Raw genomic sequence first — 23,227 nt, 5'->3', positions numbered from 1 at the left:
TTGGCTGCGAAACAGCAACCTGAAGCTGTTTTTCTCCATCTAAGAATCATACTCCGTGCTTGGAGAGGGTTAATCTTTCTGGGAACCCTAAAGAACTGATTTGCTCGTCCTCTTGGCCAAAAGAGAGGAGTTGGCTTTCCCTAGACAATTAAGGGAATAGGAGCAGTCACCACTCTCTGTGGAGCCATTTCGCTCCACTGGGAAGAGGGAGAGAGTTTCCTGGTGGTTGTAGTGATTTGTATCTCAGGTGAAAGCTGGGAAGTCCCAGAGGAATCCAACCGAAAGTTAGAGAGAGATGATGATGGATGGGTAGTTCAAAGTTTTGGAAGGCTAATTTAAAACACAGGGACAGTCTTGGTTTCACCCTAAGCACATACAGTGGCGAAAAGGCTGTGCTACCCACCTGAGACACCTGAAATTAACTACAAGTGTTACTCCAAGGTTCCCCGTAGCCACTGTATTCTATCTTTTGAAAGGACCTTTCATATCAGCCGTGTTGTCAAAGCAGATAGCAAGGGTTCTTTTCTGACACAGATGAATGAGACGCTCAGTCAGCCACCTAGATACTCACAATCAGTTGAGCAAGAGGGGCCACATCTAGCCTCTACAACAAAACACAACGGTCCTAAACAGAAAAAGTCATATTTAAGAATAAACTGATATTAAAGGGTGAGCGCTGGATATCACCTCCCAAAATAAGAAATAAATAGGAAGGGACTTTGGTGGCTTTTGGCATTTGGTGACAACATTATTAATAAATATTAAGAATTGTAAAGTAGGAAATTCGTTTCTTTTCTATATGCAGGCTGCATTCCTGTTGGTCTCTGGTGATTTAGAAGTAGTTTCCAGCTATCTGAAAGTTTTCAGGTCAGGTTTACTTTCAAAGACAATAGTTTACCTGCGATGTACAGTACAGTACCTACTGTATATACCAGTTATATTTTCCATGGCTCTTACAAGAATAAATATTAAGAACAAACAGCACGCTAAAGGCATGTTTGGAAGATACACTACAGTGACATACAAGAGTGGTTATCTTGGCTGTTACTTTAAATGTTTCATAAATCTATTATTCTGCAGCTTTCTTTTCACCTGGGTTCTCATTGGCAGAGTAATAGGTTTTACGGTTGCTGGAACACATTTTTATGAGTCATTATTTTACATTATGTACCCTCTAAATCTAGAGGGGATTGACCTAGTAAAGAAAAGATTATTCTACATGTATGTGCAATTAACGCATTCCCTCCAGTGTCAGGAGGAATGTTCTTCGATTCTCTGTTTAGTACCAGAAGGAAAGGTAAAATCATACTGAAATAAAATACCTTTGTTCAATGTTTTGCAATTCTCTAGTTCCATGCTTCTCTCAGTTACAATGGGGAATGTCTGAATTCTGCAGTAAAGACATTATTAGTGGTGAAGCACTAATAACATCCGAAGTGGATCTGAATTTTCTCATTGAATTCAGATATTTCTAATTGCTTTGTTTTCCCTAATGACTTCTTTCACACTGGTTTGAAAAAAGAAGTAGCTTTAAAAACAATAATGGACTCTTGTGCCTGTCTTTAAAAGTATGCTGGTATGCAGTTCCTCAGTATTTATACAGTACGACAGGCGTTCATTAGCCAGGCATTAGGGTACTGTGCTATAAATTACCTACTGGGCAGCAGAAGAGACAAGAGATAAGAGATGAAACTTCTGTGTGGCTTGCTGGTTTGTCACATACTGTATCCATTTACATTGAGCTTAACCCTGGTCATTTATAACATGACTGAGTTGTAGCTAATATAATGCTTACCTAACCTGCTGTGCTTGATGTGCCAAAATATTCTAGGCTACTGTAAAAAGTTGATGTTTGCTGTCAGTGTACTTAAAAGATGTACAGTAAGATAGATGTAAGATAGCAGTTGTCCAGAGATATACCATATATTTAGTATTTACAAGTTTTGAATCGGTTAATTAGACAGCAAATTTAATTGGTCCCATACAGAAATAGTCAGAAAAATGAAATGTAGTGAAAAAAGAGTAAACCATATAAATAAACCAATCTGTGAGATGCAATAGAGCAGTACTATACAAATTAGAAATGTACAGTATCAATTCAGTCTTTGCAACACTAGGATAAACATCTGGTCATTACATTGCAAACCATGTGTGAGACATTTCTTTAGCAATTCTCTGGAACAGCCATGCATGAATAAAGAACGATACGCACTTCTTAATAAAAATGTTTCCGCTAAATTGTGCATGTAATTATTTGTGTTTGGGATTAAATGAAAAAAGGATGTATGGAAAAATACTTTCTTTTCTTGTTTTCTTTACATGTTTTTCAAAAGAAAACAAAGAATGAAACAGCTTTTAGCTTTTTACTAGGAGTAACTTTAACCTTAAGGTTGGTTAAGGATTGAGGGAATTGGCATTTTGAGATATTTGTGATATTTTGTGATACAATACCTAATTAATTGCTGTGCTAGAGCTGATGTAATGCAACAAAGCTTCTTTTAGTGCTACAAAATGCAGATGAATAAGGAATAAGGATTAGGTTTAGTGATGAGGAAAACCTGACAATGTGTCATTTATGTTTAATCTTGTGTTCAGTAATTTTAAGTTGTTGTGTGATCACATTTTTGAAGATTCTGATCCATGTGTATAAACAGAATTGCTAAGATGAATGTTTCTAAGATGTCTTGTGTAATTTTTTTTGTACATCTAAGAGGTTGTTTCTTAATGTGCTGTGTTTTAATAGTCTTCATCATAACACTTACACATTGTATAGCTAAAAATAACAAATAAGAATAAATTCTTTGAAAGAAATCACATATACCTTTTGATGGAATAATCCATTTCATGTACGCATTTGATATGGCAATGTGTTGTAGAGAACTAATATTATTTTACAAGGATTAATCACTAGGTCCTAATAAGTATCTCTAAAAGGACATTTAAATACTCCAGTAGTGACATAAGAGTGTGCGTAATCATTAAATGTCTAACTGTAATTTAAATAATCATTAGCAAAGGCACATTAAGGTCCTTTAACTGAAATGAGTCTCCTCTCCATAATGAAGCACATATGTTGTGTTTACTCTTGTAAAAATGGGAATTTGGTAAGGAGAATGAGTACTTAGAGGATGTGGGAACACACAGATAAAATACCAGCATTACATTAGCTATAGCACATGATAGCTCAAAAGAGAAGTTAATTTCTTTGACCCCTGTCTTCTCCAGGTTCAAATAGAAACCAATATTTTGAAACTATTGTTTTCTACTTTTTGGTGGGTGTATTATATGTTCCATTAGTAAAAAGTTTTGCAGTAGTTTTATAGAATGGACAGAAATTAGATCAGAGAGCAAAATGAAGTAGAAATGCTAGTAGCTTGTTTAAGGTCTGCTTATCTCCATAGCTATCCCTCAGTCTATATTTCTATTTTTGGTTGGAAGTTCTGTGCCCTGAGTGTTTTAGTAGTCATTTCAAAACTTGAAAACTGAGCAGCAGATAATCCAGAGGTAATCGAATCTGTTTTTTATCAGTTATAATTATTCCTGATACAATGGCTTTTTCATTTACAGCAGTACTGTCTTGCTGTGAACATAAGAAACGGCCTGTCTGTGCAATTCTACTAATCTATTCATCACCCTGTTGAGGCACCCGATCACAGTCATAATGTACTGTATCAGACCGACCCCTGGGGCTGTCAATTGTCAATCACCAACTTAGTAATGCGCTGTTTTCCCAGGACAATTGTTGCCATAGATACACACATTGGCGTCTTAAGAGAACAAATCTGAGAACAGGTGGATTCCATGCTGAGCTTCCCTTCTAATCCCAGTGGAGGTGAATAACCTGCTACTGTAGATTACTGCTGTGTTGTCTAATGAAGAATTAAAAAAATATATATATTTTGATGTTTCATAACTAACACTTTTCCCAAGGCTTAACAGCATGGTGTCTTCCTTCTCAAAGGAAATTAACCTGAGCGCGATCCCTTTAAAACTGCCAGTCCTTCTCAGTTTGATGTCCAGGGGTACAATTACAGTGCTGAAGAATGGGGGAGTGGGTTTAATGGCTGTGGTTTTAATGGTAATAAGGGTTATATGGCTCAGCAGTAATTACACACTTATTCATTTGCAGCTGGTCTAGAAAGAGTGCTGCTTAATTCTCCATCTAAAACAACCTGTATCAGAAGGAATGCCACATATCCATACTGATAGCGTTATACAATATGTATCAAATGCTTACCTTAAAAAAACATAGCATTCAAGAGAAGCATCCCATTAGGTATACATTTGTGGGACAGGTGAATGTTTTCATTATCTGTGTCCAGTTCAGGAACACATCCCGTGACTTAGGAGGACTAGGTGTGCAATGTATGGTAAAGATAAATGAACTGCTTTAGCCTAACCCATCTATTTCACTCTTATGGTTAGTTAGAGAATGGCCATTCCATACCAGATCAACCAGAGTCATTGCCTGAACTTAATACATTCTGCTAGAAAAAGTACTAGGGGGTTTATTCCTCCCCCCGAGGAATGTTTCTGACAAATCTGAGTCAGTTGGAAAACAAACCTTGCACTTTCTGTCCATCATATCTACTTGTGTCTGTATCATTTGGTATACTGTATTGTCCTTGTTTCTGCAGGAAACTTCAGATCTCAACCTGTTTATTATTTTATTAAACAGAAACTAGGATTAGCTCTAGCCTTGTGAACCAGTAGACTTAGTTTTTGTGTTTCTTGTTTACAGCCTTTCACATACTGTGTGAGTAAGAATCACTATAAATTGAGTTTTAATAAAGAGTCTCAGTACTTTGATTTCACAAGAGTTATTAACTCTCGTGTAATACTCCTCGTGTATTTCCTGATAATTCAAAAAAGACAAGCTGGGTGAATTCGACAACAGACTTGACCAGAACGATACACTACAAAAATATCGACAAGTATCACCTTAGATGGAAACACATTAAGCTTAATTTAATTGCGAAAAAGACGAAACACAGCTGAGTTAACCACACTTACACATCTGTATTTGAGCTTCTTCAGTTCACCTTACTGTACATGTCCATTCCTATGGTGTCACATTTTGTGAAATGAGAAAATGTCATATACTTACTTTTTAATCGAAATACATTATTCAAAACCTGAATATTCAAATAGAAGACTAAGGGTGTGAGAGGTTACAGCAAATGATAGCAAAAACAAAAGCGAAAAAAGTGAAACTTGCTGATTAGATAATTATTCAGACCCCTGAATATCGTTAGACTCCCAGTCTCTAACCAGTTTCTTCCTCACCTGACTGGGCTGTTGGGATGTTTCACCATGCGTAAGGAGTAAATAAGGATCTCTGAAATGTATTTATGTCCTTCTCCAGATGTGCGCCTTTATACAACTTTATACCTGAAAGTTTTAAAAGCTCCTTCATGTTCATGGTTCAATCTTGAAATTCACTGCCTGACTAAGGAACCATAACAGAGCTACTGTAGGTGTATGAATTCTGAAAACATGTGAAGCATTATTAGTATTGCACGTGGACAGAGGACACTCAAATAACCGTGTGTCTCATTCAGGTAACTGTGAGCACCTCAATGTAGGTTTGCCGCAGAAAAAGGTTGGAATACATATGCAATCATGAGTTTTTCCATTTTTCTTTCATATTATCTTTTGACTCATTTTGAATAGGTGGTGTGGGTTGTGCATATAACAAAATTAACTGTTACTTCAAAGTGTCATGAGTGTAAGCTTTGAAGTGACAAATTTGGCAAACTGTGCAAAGCTCTGAATATGTTTTGCATTCTGTATACCGATAACATTGTATTATCTATAAATATTTTATTCTTTATATTTCAAAAACTCATTTGACACCTAAATAACCATCATATAGTTGAAATACCATTTCAGTACAGCTTTCTAAAGTTTTCCTGTAAACGGGTCATTATTGGTTTGCATTGATACACCTGCTTACTGTGTATAGCTTATAATACTGTATATAGCTTATCGCTGTATATTACAAAAAATAATCATTTGATACTTAATCCTACAAGAAATTTGATTAATCACAAATATTTCCTTCTCTGGAGAAGAGTGAGTTGTTCCAGTCCCACTCAATGCAAAATAGATGTAGTGTGTGTAATTCTAGTTATTTATACTGCTTTTGGGTTCTTTCAGCTTACCATGAAAGCTGCTGGAATTGTAATTTCCCACAAACAGGAAATTGATTCACTGATTACATGCATTACTTCACAGGGTGTCTGAAGGTTATAAATTGATAATACATATTAATCTGTCTTGAAGTTACCATTTAAATGCTAATTACAGGCAAATTGTGGGCAATGAAAGAAGACAGCGTTTTTGAAGCAAATGTAAATGACAGTTTATAGGAAAAAAATTGAATGTAATTACAAAGGGGTTTGGGTCTTTCAAACGATTTTTTCATGTATAGTTTATCGAGATATGCTTTACTCGTTTCAATGATAGTTTTTAATATTTTTATTTTTTTAAACAGAACAGTCCTGCTTTCCTTTTAACTATAGAAAACTAACGGCTCTCTGTATCTCTGGAAATGTGATGAGTAGCTTAGAATGCTGTATATAAAGGCTGGTGATGACACTAATGGTAGCTGCCACATCAAGAATCTCTAAATCAAATCTGTTCCTGACAGACTCTGTGGTATCCCCACAATTCTTTTTGAAAAGTCCTGAAAGGGGGTTGATTCTCACTGTCATTATTCTCTCAGATTATATCAATAAGTATTGAGCCATATTACTGGCAACAAAAATTTACTTGGTGAATACCATCTCTTCTAAAAATTATTTCCTGAAACGAATTAATATGCTAAATCAAATTATTTAAAATCTTGGTTTTCCTTTAGCAGTTAAGTTTAAAACGTACCATTTCAGCACTGATGTGCTTAATTTATTTTGCAGAAAAGGCACTTTCCTACTTCTGTTGGTGTACTGTATAAAAACAAAACATTACCAATACAAGGTTAGTTCTTTCTTTCCTCTATCCTGGCAAATCCCATCCTGCAGATACCCTGAATTAATTTGGCCAGATGTAAGAAGATCGAAAAAGCTTTCCTTTAGAGCTTTTCAGAAAGTTTAATAAATCAACATTCAGATCTGGCAAAATATGGTGTTGGGAGAGCAGGTCACATACACACACATTTCCCTTTCTTCAAAACTTGCTTTGAGAAATATTTGACCCACACAGTGTTGCACTGTCGCCCCGGTTCTTCGTCAGCTGTCAAATGGGGATGCACAGCCCTCCAGCTAACAAAGGATGGGCATGACAGTCCCAAATTTTTCTGGAAGCAAAATCTGTCCAAGCAAGAAGGCAAGAAAAAATTAAAGGCAATACACACATGTACATGGACAGGTATAAAACACAAGGTAACATGATGTGTCACAGAAATAGGAATAGTTCAGAAAGTGAATAACCACTTCACTCTTTCAAATTCCAAAAATTAATTCTTAGAATTGTAAACGAACTAGAAATTATATTTCAGCTGCAAGGATTTCCTTTTCATTCATGTTTTCCTCCAGAAGGATGCAATCGCATTAAAAAAAAAAACATAAGCATGTATTGCCTTGATAAATAGATGTCTAATGAGTGCATACGTTGGGAATTTCCAGAATCCCTTGCTGCATTAGATTTCTTAATTACATTGATCTGTCACTGTGGTTACAACATTAAAGAAGAAATTGTTCTGTCACTGGTGACTAAGCAATGACCTGACAGGGGTTTTAATAAGACTGTTCTTTCCTCTAGCAACTCTCTGTTATTAGGGGCACTTTTAGTTGTCCCAGTAACAATTTAAATAGCAATATGTTTTTCCAAATCAATTTGCAATAACACCCCATGCTTTTCTATTATTAACTGTTAAGGTCCATCAACCTCACATATATTCTGTTAAGATCTGCTGAATAAAGAAGATACTGAATTTTACCATCATTGCCAGAATAAGCTATTGGTGTGTAGCTGGATAGATTGAAAAACATAATGCTATACAGTGCTTTGCAAAACTATTCACACCCTTTCTACTGTGTCACTGTGTCTGCTGTGAAATTATAAGCTGATGCACACGTGCATATTTTTATACACTTAATAATTTATTCAAAACCTAATTGCTCAGACTGAAGACCTCTGAGACTAAGATAGGTTATGGTATGGACATAGGTTATGTCTGTAAACACTAACGAGCAAAGAGAGAAATATGTTGAGTGCAGAAGCTCAGAGTTGTAAACTCAATATTTGGTGGAAGCTGCTTTCATAGCAATTACAACCCTTTTGGATAAGACTCTACCAGCTTTACACACCAAATGCAACATTTGCCCATTCTTCTTGAAAAGATCTGCGCGGGCTCTCTCACGTTGCCTGGGGTTTGCTTATAAGACAGCTGTTTTCAAGTCTTTCCACAGAAGTTCAATGGAGTTTAAATCAAGCGTCTGACTGGGGCCATCAAGAACCTTCACATTCCTTTGCTTAAGATATGTCAATGTACTGTACCTCTGACTTTGTGCTTTGCCTTATCGTCTTCACGGAAGGTGCATTTTGCCCCAGTTTGATGTTTTTAGCACTCTGAATCAGGTTTTCCTCTTGTATTTGCCTCTTCTTTGCTGCATCCATTCTTCTATGTGCCCCAGTCTCTTTCGAGTCCCTACAGAAGTATCTCCATAGCATAATGCTGCCAACGCTGTGGTTGAATGTAGGGATGATGTTGGCTGGGAGATGTGCTGTATTGTGTCTGTGCCTAATGTTCTGCTTGGCATTCTGACCAAAATGTTCCAATCTGGACTCATCTTAACACAACACCTTTCGCCACATATTAGCAGGATCACTCAGGTGCTTTGTTGCAAATTCCATGCAGGATATGAAATGGGATTTACACTCTGCTATAGGCCAGCTTTGTGGATTGACCAGGGAAACAAGTGTTTATTTCTACAACGAAGTTCATTTATGTACAGTGTAACTCAACCTTCAGACACTCTTACATTACAATTGATTGCCAATCCCGTATGCAAGAACCACAGAGGTTTCTGTTTGTTTTGTCTTGGATAAAACCTGGATGTTGATGTCCTTGGTCAGGAAATAAACAAATGAGAAGCTTAAGCTGACTTGCGTCTGCACAACTTTCTGGTGACTTTCAGTGTAGCATTTTATTCACAGTCAGACAACTCTCTAAACCTTTTTATTTTTTTCTTTTGCCCAAAAAATTGTATGTACCTTTTGTGCCCCAATAACTTAATAAATGTATTCCTCCATTGAGCTAAAGGAATAGTAAGTTCCCTACTTTATGAGCGTTAGGATTTCTTTTAAGTAATTTTAAAAAACACTTCGATTTACTGTTTTTAGGAACTTTTCTTAATCTTAGAATTGCTTTCTCATGTTTATCAGAATAAAATGTGATTGGTTTTACTAATCTGTCTGGGGCAATTGAGGAATACCTTATATATTCATCTATTAACCAAACTCCTGCTTAGGTCCACAATACATAAACTGGAGTCTATCCCAGAAGAACAGGGTGCAAGGCAGAACTACACCCTGGCAGGACACCGGTCCATCACAGGGCACACAAACGCATTATCTAGAGACACTGGTTAAACCTCCCAGAATGGCCTTGGATTGTGACAGGAAATGGGAATATCTAGCAAAAACCACGCAAACCCATGTCACATACAAAAACATACTCAATCCTTTTTATGAATTCAGCTCTATTTAACTAGTGTATGAAGGAAAGGATTGATAAAACACTGTCATCTAGTGGTGAAAGGTTTTATTGCTGAAAAGTTTATTCTCGTTCAATTTCAAATATGAGGTAAGCTGATTATTCCGTTTTGGCAAGAGAGCCCATGATAGGAAGGGTGAGAACTTAAATTAGTGGTTATGTTCTCATGTTTTCAACATTAATTTTTCTTATTCATTTCTTTCTTAGAAATGTACTGTGAAAGAGGCTAGCTACTTCAACTGTACAATTTCTTGAAGATGGAAAGGATATATGAGAATCTGTGAAGTGAACCTCTCTGGAACTTGCCACAGCAAAAAAATAATTTTTATCTTCTTATCATATTTTATCTTTTTTCTTTGGAATGTGCACAATTTCCAAACATATGTCGTAATATTAGATATAATATACAATATTATACAAGAGGATTTATTTTCATCCCAAAACTTGCTAAATGCCACTTCACCTTAGAACAGGACAAGTGGATTGCAAATGGATGGAAGAGTTGAACTGATATAATTTGAAGGACTGGGGCTAGGCTAAATATTGGGTAGTTTTCTGCAACATTCTTTTGAAATCAAAATTGTAGCAGACATAGCAGACTCTTCTACTGCTTACTTATTCTGGTCAACAAATGAGAACAAGAAGAAAAGCAAAAAATGAAAAGTAAAATCACATTGATACTCAGATCAAAGGGCAACAGGGCACATTTATTGTTATTTTTAAACTAGTTGAGTTTTGCAAGTTGAGGTGACCTATATACTGTACATGCACCATTGCCAGAGGCATGCGAGAAACGAATTTCAATGTGATGCATTCAAATGATATAAAACTGTGTGCAGACAATGGTTTCACAGCACTCTTTAGTCTAGGTATACTGTACCTATCAGGTCACCACCACAACAGACACAAAGGATTTCTCAAAATAAAGCCTTCCAAGGAGAGGAGAGCAGAAGTACCAAAAGTCTGTGATTTTGGTTATGCCACGTTTCAGTTCAACAACAAAAGTGTAAACCAGAACGTTTCCAGTAATAAAAGAATTTGATAATGAAACCTTGTGGCTCAAAAAGCCAATATCAACTAATATAGCTTTAATACATTTTCAGAATATCAGGTACTACTGTACATACTGTAGCACAATGTTAGGAAATCTGCTCAAAGATTTTAAATGAATACCAAAAAGAGTTTGAATAAAGCACGTTAATATAAGTTGTACGGCATTATCGATAAATATGTGACCATGGCCACAGCCAAGATATCTTGGCTTCATCAGTATTTCCAACATATAAACAACAGCATTTATTTCAGAAGGAATAGCATCATTTTTATATTGAAAATATATTTGACCTGCAGTGCATAAATGAGGTGGTGAATATTGAAGTTTTCTTGTTTAAATAATTTTGTGAATGAAACGATCCATCCAAATTTTATTTACTAAAGTGTCCTCTGCAACAGTTAAATAGTTACAGTACTTCCAAGCTCATTCCTTTACCAGGGGACCTCAGTTTCCGAAGAGATGAAATTTGATCAGACACTGTCCTCATAGAGAATTAAATCATTTGTTATAAAAAGCATTATTAAAGTCATTGTTCACAATCAATGTGGGGCTCCAAATGTATTATCTTATTATTAAACTATGCATCAGCAAAGTTAAAAAAAGACAGGTAGCTTCTGGATAACAATTTCACAACAGTTTTGGGTAAAAACGGGCAGGTGCTGCAGAAGGGTCTTTGTTTTTCCTCTGGTAGGTGAGTGAGTCAGATTCCCCACAACAGTGAGTAGTTCCTCCACTCTCTTTATTCCACTTTCAAAAGGCATAATAGGGATGATTGTTCTGTTTTTACACTGAGGATTAGGTTTAATTGCCAGGGGCATTTTCAACCAAGCAAAAACGTGCAGAAAATTCCAATTAAGCATCGTCATACTTGACAAGCTACAGATCTGACCTTTTTGTAGTTAGTGGATTAACAGGACATTAAATTTCCCCTGCATTGGGGGATGCAGCGCTGAGCTTTGGTTTTGACGTGTACCTTTTCTCTCTGCAGGCAGAACATGGCTAGTTATGGACACAAGGCAGTTGAATTTCATGATAAATGACAGTCTGTGGGCATTTTATGTTCAATGAGAAGCAGTGTAGATTTTCAAATAAGTGGGTGGCTCCTGGTTGGATCAATATTCTGTGTCTGCTGACACTGCTGATTGAAGGTTGAATCAGCAGTGTTGAATTAGGTTGAATTATTAGTGTCACTGGTATTGCAAGAAACACAAGGAAGAGCTGATTTTCCTATCAAGTTTTTTTTTCTTTTAATAATATATTGTATATTTTCAGTTTTGCGTAGCAGATTACCTTATCCAGACTGACGTAACATAATAGAACACTTATACTGAGTGCCAGTACAACTAACAATTGGGTCAGGCACAATAGTGTAAAAATAATTATATTAATGAAACAACACTGAGGCTAGCATGAACTGGAAGAGCAAGAGCAAGCTCAAAGTTTGATAAAAGCTGGTAATCCAAATATGAAATGGAAACACTTCATGTTTTTCATATTTTAGTAAGCTTTATCCTGTGCAATTACATGCCAATACTTTGCCATAAATCATGTCATAATATCGAATGGAACACTTTATAAACCAAATTCATCTTATAATTTTAATAATCTTAAATTTAAAGGAAATTAAATTTTAAATTAAACAGCAATACATTCCTATATGCTTTTTCTTTATTTGCCACCACTCTAGTTATTTCCAGACTTAATATGCTGCATATAGTGTCAGTAATATAAGTTGCTGGGAAATTGTAACAATTACAGTATTTGGCTTTTATAATAGCATGCTGTACATCTAAAGTATTGTGATCAGAGATGCTTGTTATGAGTTAAACAGGAACATCGTGACTTTACGCCCTAGAATCTGCCATTCGAAACATGATCCTACAATCTTCTTTCTACTCCAGATCCCTCCATGTCTTTTCCCCCAGGGCTGGAGCGTCAGGGGGTCAGTGACCCTTTCTGGCCCGCAGCGTGGTCCCGATGTTGTGCATGGCTGAAGTCTCACAGTTTCATTGGCGAGTGCATACTGGAAAAGCATGGAGTCCTCGTGTGTTAGTGCAAAAGGGCTGTGTGGGTCAGTTACTAATGAAATGCAACAGTACAGCAGCAGGTGTTACATGTCGTACTATACACAATTCAAAAATAGACATTTTAATGTGCGCCCACTTTATCAATACTGTTTTTTTTGGTCAGTAAAAGTAGACATTTTTGACTTACACATAATAAATGAAAGTCTAAAAAAGAACAATAAATAAATGATTAAATATAAAAAAATAGTCATGATTACATTTTTGCTTTATTACATTATTTGCAGGACATTGAACATAATAACCCCCCGACATAATGGCATATAAAAATACTCAGGGAAAATACCATTTTCTGTCATGAAGAAAGAGAGTTTGTATTGTGGGAATTCAGAACAATTGAAGAACGTGCTCTGATGTCATGATGGCAGTATAAGGTAGGGGTCTGATAATTAAATATAAAGGTTATGGCATTTAAACCAGTAATATACAAGTCTGCCAAATGTCCAGATTAAAAAGGGCAAGATGTAATTTAAATATGGATAACATTTCATGGTTTAATGCATATATTGGTAGTGGGCTCGGCATGCTTAAACGATAAAAAAATGTATTATCATGTGAACTAGTCATTGTGCAACCTTGCGGTTGCCTATTAACAGCCTATTAGGGAAGCAGGTGGAAAATAACTACAGAGAAAGACATTTATAATATAAATGGCCATTACATTAATTTTTTAACACAAATTTGGGAAGGATGACAACAGCCAAATTCAATCAGCAAATTCAATGAGTAATTCATGATCAATCCTGACGTCATTTCCTCTCTTAAACATTAAATACTATACGTCATCCTCTTCTATCCCTCCTCCCCATCTCCACCTCTGCAGCTGCTCCTTGGTCTCCCCTCCCTCCACGCTCCACAGAGGGGTCCCAGCCTCCCTGCCCCATGGCCAGGACATTGGTCCTAAGCCAAGTGTGTTAAGCCAAATGTATTGTAGCTTACACTAAACCTTTTTCTTACATTCCATTCCTTGGTGTTATGATTCCTTGTGATCGACTGAGTGTAGAAAGCGATTAGTTATTAGAGTGAAAGAGGGCAAGGGCTTTTATCACATCCACCCTACAGAAAAACACATAACACCCATTTGATCTATTGAACTTGCCATAAAATATGCAAAATGCTTTAAAATAACAGTATTAGCATTCTGTGCTACCCCCTGTCTCAAAGGCTTGCTAGGTAATCATCCGTGAGCCTGATTTTAGATGTATGTAATACTGTTGCTCACTGCTTAAGCCAAAGTCTTTGTCATGTCCACTTGAAACAGAATCTGAACAGAATACTGTACATATGCCCAGTGTTACTGATGGGATTATTTTAGGAATAGAAGCCTGGCAAAAGCTGAGAAGGTATCTAAAAAGCAGATTTATAGGATGTTGGAAAATATGAAGACAAAATAAAGTTTTAAGCAAAATACAGTATGTAAATAAAAGGTCAGTCACATGCATCAAAGTGATTCGCAAAATGGAGATGTACTCAAGGATGAAAAAGAAAAAAAAGAAAGAATTGAGGACTAAAATGATACTCTGTAAAATACAAATGTTACTGTAAAAATGGAGAGATGACACTTTTAACTGCAGGTGAAATTTATCATAAAAGAAGACATAATGTCTAATTAGCCTTGGATGGGTATAATTATGTTCAGAGAAAAATATTAAATGGATTAAAATTGAGTTTTGTAATCCTTGATCAATGCATTTTAGTTCTGAAAGCTCCCTGTCATATCTCAGTGTCTTAGACATCTTTGATATTACATGGTATCTCTGTAATGTTTTAATTACAAAAAACTTTTTTTCTGACTTCAACAGTGATTAATTCTCTCTGTCATTTTAATACATTAGTACCAGAAAACTATTAGCCATTAGCTCTGGAATGTTAAAGAAATATTAAGTAATTCCGGGAAACATTTAATACCTGGTTTTAACATACGAGTATTTTACCTCAGAAAATTCTTGCATTCACAACAGTACGTTCACAACATCTAAACTAAAGTGACTTCCCCTTGTGTGAAGAAAGATTTAGGCATTAAGAAAAAAAAAGGGTTATGTCAAGACATGCAACAAAAACAGTACACACCAACATCAATGATGAGCTATTCGAATTTTGTTTTATTTTTTAAGCACTGTACATACTGTGCTATCACTATTGGTTTTGGAAGATTGTTTTGAATGATTCATTTTTAATTAATCTGATCCTATAGAAAATAGGATGGTTTCCATACTTTGCATCTACTACATGTGCTGTGCTACAGTACTTTTCTTCCCTAGACCGTAGCACAGTGCAACATCTAATTGCTGATATAGTCAGTCTACATTATTAAACTTCTGATTGTTTCTAGTTATTCCATGTGAATTGTAAATTTCAAAGTAAAATGGTGTTTGACACCACACCTAAACAAGTTTAGAAAACGATTATATTATTAAAAATGAAAACGTATGAATTATTTAGCAACTTTGTTTGGTACAGTATGTTAAAGACTAATAGCTGGTTTTCTACATGGCTACAATGTCCTGTTTCTATGGCAACCTGAAATGAACTATGAGAGTGTTTCAAGGCCAGTAGCTTTTCTTCAATAGAGGTTTTCACAATGAATAGAGTAATTCAGACACTGCTTTCATCTTACCCCCACACAGGGCAGGAAAAAGTTAACTACATTTTTTCAGTATTGCTTTATTGGGCCATAACTAATCATTTTTAAGCATTTCAAGGACAAACTCCTACTTCTGTGTAATATAATCCTCCAACTGGAATACACAAAATATCTTCACAATTTGGAGAAAACTGTAAAACAAAAACATTTTAGAAAACACATTGAATTTTCGCCATTGACAGTACATAACTATTTACCGTTTTTGAAAATGAAACCCTCTACTTAAAAAAAAAGGTATGTCACAAATGGAGTTACCTTTATGCTTTTAGAGTAAATCAATACTGTGCATTAATGACACATAAGTATCATTATTTTCAATCAGAAATGAAGAAATTAGGGATGAAGTGTTAAGGAAGAAATACTAGGCAGATTCTACTGTTTTCAGAAATCCATGCAGGTTTACCTCTTTGTCAAGCCTGAGTATGTAAACTGTATTTTTTCATTCTTATTTGTTTTGACAAGTGTTAGTCAGCATAATGGATTTATGTCGATGTCCTGATGGTTCAATAAAATGGCGATGCAACCGCCAGAAAATGTAATTGCTTATTAAATCTGCTTTGAAACACACTACACAACAGAACAGTTAGTTAGTTGTGCCAACCATCCTGTTTGGACCCTCAAAAGTATAATTCACATCAAAAGAAAGCTCCTGCGACAAATTCACAAAGTTGGACAGTATGTATATGGGTTTGTATACAACAGATACATTTTACAGATAAAATCCTGGAGAACTGTACTGGACCTATACAGGAAGATTCCTGTGTGTGCCCTCCAACATACACAGTACATTACCACAAGTATTGCAAAAGTATTGCAGCCTTACAAAATACATTTTTGATATTTCACATACAGTGAATGTGCATTTCAGTATTATTATTCAGGACTGAGAAGAAGAAGAAGAATAAAGGCTAAGGGCATGATGATTTCTGCTGTCTAGTCTCTATTTTGTGTAGCTTATGAGTTAAAGCACAGGCTGTAGCTTTTTTATGGGAGCCTAGTAAAGCTTTAAAAAAGAGCTCAAATTTAATTCCCTAAATTAAAGATTTACCTATTCAAACATATAAAACGGCACCATGTGCAGATATCAATTAATAATAATTTTTGTCATTTTAAAATTCTGAAAGAAGAGATACAACTACTGGAGTGCTTTGGGCCTTGACAAAATGATTATTTTCCCTCGCATCCTAAACGGCCGCATTGCTGTCAAGTAAGTTCAATAAGGTGGTTCTAAAATTCTTATTTGTAATACAGAAGAAAAGGAAAAAGGATCATCTTTACATTTTTCTTCTAAGCTATACCTTAGTGAAAACAAAAGGGAAGCGCAGTCAATTTCTCTTTTGCCAAGGATAAAGAGATTGAGTTCCTCAGCCAGGACTGTGGAGGACATTTCTTTGAGGAACTATCCCCTTTGAACTTCATCATGAAAAGCAGCAAAATCCTTTTTGTAAGGTGGTGACCACAAACAAACACCGCAATCTAAATGAGATCTTACTTCTCTGTGATTTGGTAAATGGCTTGAAGGAAAATATAGTTAATGAATTTGCTTTTAAATTTGACTGCAGCCAAAGCAATTATCTGCTTGCTAAATTCATTCCCTTGATGTATTTGTGTTAAGCACATTAAATTAAAATGGATCCAGTGAACAGGAAACAAATTTAATCCTATGTCTGAGTAGCTACAGGTCTGCTGAAGTCTAATAAAACCAAAGACTATTTCTGAGAGATTGTTAATATTTTGGGGGAGAACTAGGATAGCTGTCATGTTTTCATACACAGGTGTGAAAATGATCACTGGCCTTATCTAAGTCAAATAATCTGAAAGAGTGTAGTACAGTACAATATTTTTTATTATTTAATTATGCCTTCATTATCAGTAGACACCCATTTGGACATTTTCTTAACTGTTATTAAGACTTGCTCTTGGTTACAGCTTCTATATTACACAGTGATAAGGATAACCCAAAAGAGAAGCCATTCACCTATTAACATATTGTAAGCAGGCACCAGGCAAGTTACAGGGGTCACTGTTTCATTGAAAGCTGAGAGGGATAACTAACTTCCACGGTAACCCAGGAGTGCTCTGCCAAATCCTAGTCACAGTCGGCTACAGACATGACCATGGCTTGAACCGAAGTAGCAAACTGGCCAGGGCCTGTCAGAGGTGCTAGTGTTTGTCATGGAGAGGGGTACGTGGCCAAACAGGATCTGCTAAGGGAAGAGCTGGTACTCAGAAGACAGGGATTACTCTCAAGAGCTGGATTGGTTAAGGTTCCTGAGGGACCTGGCAAACTGCATGGCATCTTGAGAAGACTAGAAAGGGATACCATACTGAGGAGCGACGCCGGTATTGAGCAGGTGGGCTGCATGGCAGTGCATTAACCAGTTCCAGTGACAAAAAAAAACTGGCTTAGTTGGGCACGATTGGAGAAAGGAGGCACTGCATGGACAGATGGCACAGATGAGGGAGAACTAGAGTATAGGAACCACTGGCAAAACTGTGAAGACCACTGTGTAATGGCAGCTGCTGACAGATGGGCAACCTAAGGTACAGTATCTGTGAAAGAGAGGTATTTTGAAAGTGACACATGAAGAATGAGAAAGTGAGCTAGGTGCCTCGGAGACTGAACACTCCTATTCCTAGTGCTCTACTCCTTGGGAAGTGAATCGCCTCAAGCACCAAAGAATAAGATAGGCTACATAAAATATGCCGCTAGAGTGTGACGAACTGTCAGGGAAAGTGGCCTGTGTGTGGAAGAAAGAGAACACTCTGAAGGAAAAGGTAGGAGTTGTGAGAGAAGAAAAAAAGAAAACTGGCAGAAGGAAAAAGAACCACTCATCCGTTGAAGGGATTGCTATGAACCTGGAGAGAATCTCTAGAGAGCTAATGTTCACATGGAAATAGTAGTAGCATTTATTGATAAGGTCAGGCTGCTAAAACTCAAAATGTCTTGTAAGAGTCATGGAAAAGTAAGGTCATGGAAAGGTTGAGCCCTCACATTTTCAGTTTCTCAGAAGTTTCCTGCTTTCATCTGTAGGGGTTTTGTGCATTTACTGGGACAATTATTAATTGTAGGAGTATGTCCCAAAATGTTTCTTCGTTGGCTGTGAGTTTTCTGAGTGAAAATGAGAAAATTCTGAGTGAGTTTGCCTCGTAAAGAATTGGTATTCTGACCAAGGTGTATCTATCAGCCTATCTATCCATAATTAGCTCCAAGTTTCTGCAAAGCTACTGAGGAAATGTAGAAGCATCTGATAATGGATTCTTAAGCATTTTAATTTCTTCGAGCACAATCATTTCCAACCAAAAGACCTTCATATGGAAACAAAAAGAATGACTATAACTTCATTCCACTGTCAGGTAATAAAGTAGTACTGAACACTGACAAATGTACAAGAAGGTACCATAGTTAGTCAATAATGTGATATTAAAAGAAGTGTGTGTAAATGAATTTATTTTATAAATGATAAAATCAGATAAAGGGTAGCTCAGTGTTTAGTGAGTGTGTGCATGTTTTTGTCTGTGTGTGCCCTGTGATGGACAGAAAACATCACAACTGTTTGCTGGGATTGGTTCAGACGTCCCCGTGACCCTGTTTTGGATGAAGCAACTAGAAAAAGGATTAATGGAATATAACATATGAAACAAAACCCAAACAAAAAAATTGTCAGTCCTTTCAAACAATGTCTTTCTGCATCACCTGTTAGGCTAGGTTTTCAAGATACGTCTGTAAATCACGGGGCTGCCTGGGCTGTGGGCAGACAGCTGGCGGGAACAGGGGGTGGAACACTTCATCGCTGGACCTGTGCTCACAGGAGAAGCAGTCTTTGGTAGATGTGCGAACAAGTGTCGAGCAAAGGGCTGAACAATCAACTACGCACGGTATCTCCTCACGTCAGAGCACCAGGCCAGCAGTGAATCAAGCCTTAAACGAGGTGCTTAATTGCCGGCTTGATTGGCAGGCAGCTGGTTGGACAGACAAGCGGCCTGATCTCGTTCACACAGGTGAACTGGAAGGTGAGTGGTCATGAGGATACCGTGGTTACCCATGGCAAATACAGGTAACGAGCGGCTCCCAGCCCAGAGATGACAGAAGTCCCATAAGCCTCCACTTCCTGACTGCATAGACACAATGCAAAATATTCATTACATATAAGGATTGCAGGTATTCATGTTTATAATCTTATTGCTCCTTATTCATTTGTGTTTAATAATGCATGCAACCTAATGCACAATGACTCTCCCAATAAAATCAGTAATATTGACCAATATATTTATAGAGTTCACTTAGTCTGATAGCTGACTGGAATGGAGAAACAGCTCATAAGGATTATACAATAACTGTGCAGTCCATTACAGACCAAAAGTCAACTAGGAAAATGTAATCCTTAATTTACACATTAAATTATTTCAGTTATTCTGGTGTGTGTCAAAGTGTCCTGGTGAATACTGATTTATACAGTCACCCTAAATGCAAGTGATTGAGGAAGTATACTCTCCTAAAGCAGTATATTGAGTTCTATGTAAGGAAAGCTAGATAGCGAGTTACTGTATACTGTATGTGTGAAACAGCACTGATTTCAATCCTCTCTGGGATGCAACCAGCAGGGGGCACTGCTTTAGCCTGAGCAGTTTCAAAGCCTAGGCAGGGCTGTTCTGGTTTTTAGTTGCCCTGCCTCATTGACCCTTTCAGAATGTTTTCTCTATTGAGCAGGCTGAGCTGAGAATGGGTTTGCTTTTATTTGACTGTTTCAGGTTGTTAGATTAAAGGATTTTGGGAGAGATGAAGAGCGAGTTGAGTGTTGCCTCTCCCCTACTGACATGTTACTTGGGGCACAGAAACAAAGCTGAAATGATGTCTTTGAATCTCTTGCACATGGTGTAATAAGGTGTCATTTTTCATTATCCCATAATGCATCACATTTTCAGGTTTTATGCTAGGAGTGGTTTATACTTTATTCATCCTTTTTTTTAAAGTCTAATATATTCTTTGAGTCAAATCACAGACTACAACTTGTGTACAGGTTAGATTTGTGATATATGACTATTTGTGCAAGAGTATTTTTTTCTGCTTAATATTTTTTACTGAAGAATGAACAGCAATAATGCTTGGGTGAATATATTTTTCACACAGGCAAGCACCTTCACAATACACAAATCCTTGTATTACCAGCATTGCCAGAAGCTAATTGAAGATAACACAAAGATTTGTTATATACAAAACTTACAAATCCCAGGAAGTTTCAATAAACTGAAGCTGTTTGCAGATTTGGAAAAAATTGAAGTTCCAGTGGTTCAATTTTTTGTTATTAAAACCAAACTCTCTTCTCTAAATAAACGTATTGAGGACAGACTGGTTCTGGGAATGTCTTTGCATAAAGTATTAAGGATCTTCTGGATCAAGACACAGACGCTGTCCAGGATGTAGCATGTAATAAAACACTTTTTTTTGTTTTATTGGAACACTTAAATTGCAGTATTTCTTTGAGAAACTATTCCTCAGTGGGATTCTCTACAATGGGACAGTGGGACATTAAATATTATTGTGAAATGAACAGGCAACAGCTACTCTTTCTGTAACATGCGCACACACACTCTCACTCAAGCACACACATGAATGAGACACCATACAGGGCGCATGTGTGTCTCTGTGGAGAGTAACAGAACTGAGAGCACACAACTGACGGGTCTGCGGTGTGGTGAAGGAAGAGTCAGAAAGAAGGGGATTCTGTGTTTTCCAGCTACTGTCTGAGACAGCTGGAGCCCAAATGGGAGCATTCGCTGTAGTCATCAGAGGGTAGAATGTGAAGGGATATACAGTATTACCAGGGGGGTGGAGAGCTGCTGCCGGGTAAATGTCTATTAGCATTAGAAGATGTGTGAGGTCGGGCGATAGTTGTCACCACAGGCTGGATTCCAGGGACTGTTAATTGCATTCAGCACTTCTCCAACTTCTAACAAGATACTTACCGCAGCTGGGAGGTACAGAGACAAGCATCCCAAAAAAAAACACGGGAACATAAAAATGACTGAGCCAAGCACTAGAAAACAAGGTTTTAAAAAATGTCGGAGTGCTACTTTCAGCATTGATGGCTTTAGCTTCACAATAGGTAAGGCGGGCGCTGCTGCTTGTTTCTGGGGAACAGATGGTGCTGAGTTAAATAGTATTTGAGTTGTTCCGTCAGGTTCATTACAGAAAAGAAGCTGGGTCAAGTGAGCTCTACTGCCCACAGGATTATCAAGTCACCTTCTGAATTCTTTGTGTTTGTTCTACTCGGTACTGGTATTTTAAAATCAAAAGACAAGAATATCAAGTGATGTCTTTATCCGTGTCTGCTAGTTTCTGGAATGTGTTTGTGAAAGTACAGTAGTGCAGTGCATGCTTTCTATATGTCACTGAATCAATATGCCTTACTGTAAAAAGCACATTTATGAAGATCAAAGAGAAGACGCACTTACTGTATAGAATTCTTTGTTACTAGAAATTGATACTTAAACGTATTTTGTGCTTTATTTCCCTTTATACTATTAAACAGGGTCTCACAGTTTGCTTCTGTTATATTAACTACCCTTTAGTAAAGGTTACTTTTAGATTTGCTTTGCTTTTATTGTTTTGTTTTGAAGCCTTAAATGTTTTCTTTGTAATTTGACATGGCTTTAGTTTTCAGGGGAAGAAAATAAATCTGAGATAATAACATCTTTTAAAAGTCACAGTCACAGTTTTGTTACATAACCTTGTGTAATTGTTCAGTGCACAACAGGGTGCATTCATATTTAAATGCTCTGGAGGAAAAAAATTTTGCAAGTGTGTTTTTGACGTGATTTAACTGCTTATGCTGCAAAGGTTAAGGGTGCTTTGCAGATGGTTGTACAAATTTATCAAATGTTATTAGACAATAGTGACATGTACAGTTATAAAAAGGACTTAACTAAGTTTGGTCCATTGGAATTGTGGGGAAACTGCATACAGAAAGCACACTAAGTAGCTATTCTTATTGAGAGGAAGAATAGCTGCTTAAACAGCTGCACACCTTAAAAGTAACTGCTGCACTTCGGGGTAATGTTTGCAGCCTTTCTGCTGTCATGTCTGAGCAATGATTATTATCGCTATGGTGACCAAGGGGAGGATGTGATGTCACACAGTGATCTGAAGCGGCTCAAAACAAGTTTTCCCCATGTACTGAACTCTCTGTCAGCTGGAAGCCCAGCAGAGACCTCATTAGATGAATCTGTTTGGTAATTACTACAACTTTTGGCACATCACATGTTCAATTTTGAAAAACAGCTGAACTGTTGGTTGCCTGGCGCTGGTACAGTGAAGGGCTTGTAGCTCCCAGTGTGGCTGATTTGCAGTGTGGTGGATATTAAAGGGACTCAGTGAGGCACCACAGGGAGTCATTAGCTGTAACCAAGTGCTTTCCTTTTAAGTGTGTGAGGACGAACGGATCTGTGAAGGGCCCCTCAGCTTTTTCAGCTAAAGTTTTTTTTTTTCCTGACCTCTGATTTTCCTAATCATTAGACAGCCTTGTTGAGTCAAGAGCACTGCGTCCACTTAACGTTGTCCCAGCTCTGAGGGATCACCTGCTGTTTGTAATGAGGTATAGTGTAAAGTCTGAGCATTAAAACAAGTTAACCATTGCCTAAGCAAAACAAACTTCCTTAATGAAACACCCCCTCTATTATATTAGTGATGTAATTCCTCTGAATCCTTAGCTGTTGGGATTAGTTTC

The 23,227-nt window shown here is 37.0% G+C and overlaps 1 protein-coding gene across 3 annotated transcripts in view; it reads left to right on the top strand.

The window, feature by feature from the left end:
* Positions 1 to 23,227, top strand: part of pde1ca (phosphodiesterase 1C, calmodulin-dependent a) — a 201,027-nt gene that overhangs the window by 3,628 nt on the left and 174,172 nt on the right. The window contains exon 1 of one of the 3 annotated variants that reach the window (XM_015354719.2): positions 21,236 to 21,607. The exons of the other annotated variants lie outside the window; for them this stretch is intronic. Within the exon in view, the coding sequence (XP_015210205.2) occupies positions 21,523 to 21,607 (85 nt within the window). The 5' untranslated portion in view covers positions 21,236 to 21,522. Of the gene's footprint in view, positions 1 to 21,235; positions 21,608 to 23,227 lie in introns of those variants that run through there. 3 annotated transcript variants of the gene reach the window in all.

The sequence above is a fragment of the Lepisosteus oculatus genome, chromosome 6, assembly GCF_040954835.1.
Source record: "Lepisosteus oculatus isolate fLepOcu1 chromosome 6, fLepOcu1.hap2, whole genome shotgun sequence".
Lineage (NCBI taxonomy): Eukaryota > Metazoa > Chordata > Actinopteri > Semionotiformes > Lepisosteidae > Lepisosteus > Lepisosteus oculatus.
Note: the sequence above shows the minus strand (reverse complement) of the source record. Positions and strands in the feature narration are given on the sequence as shown.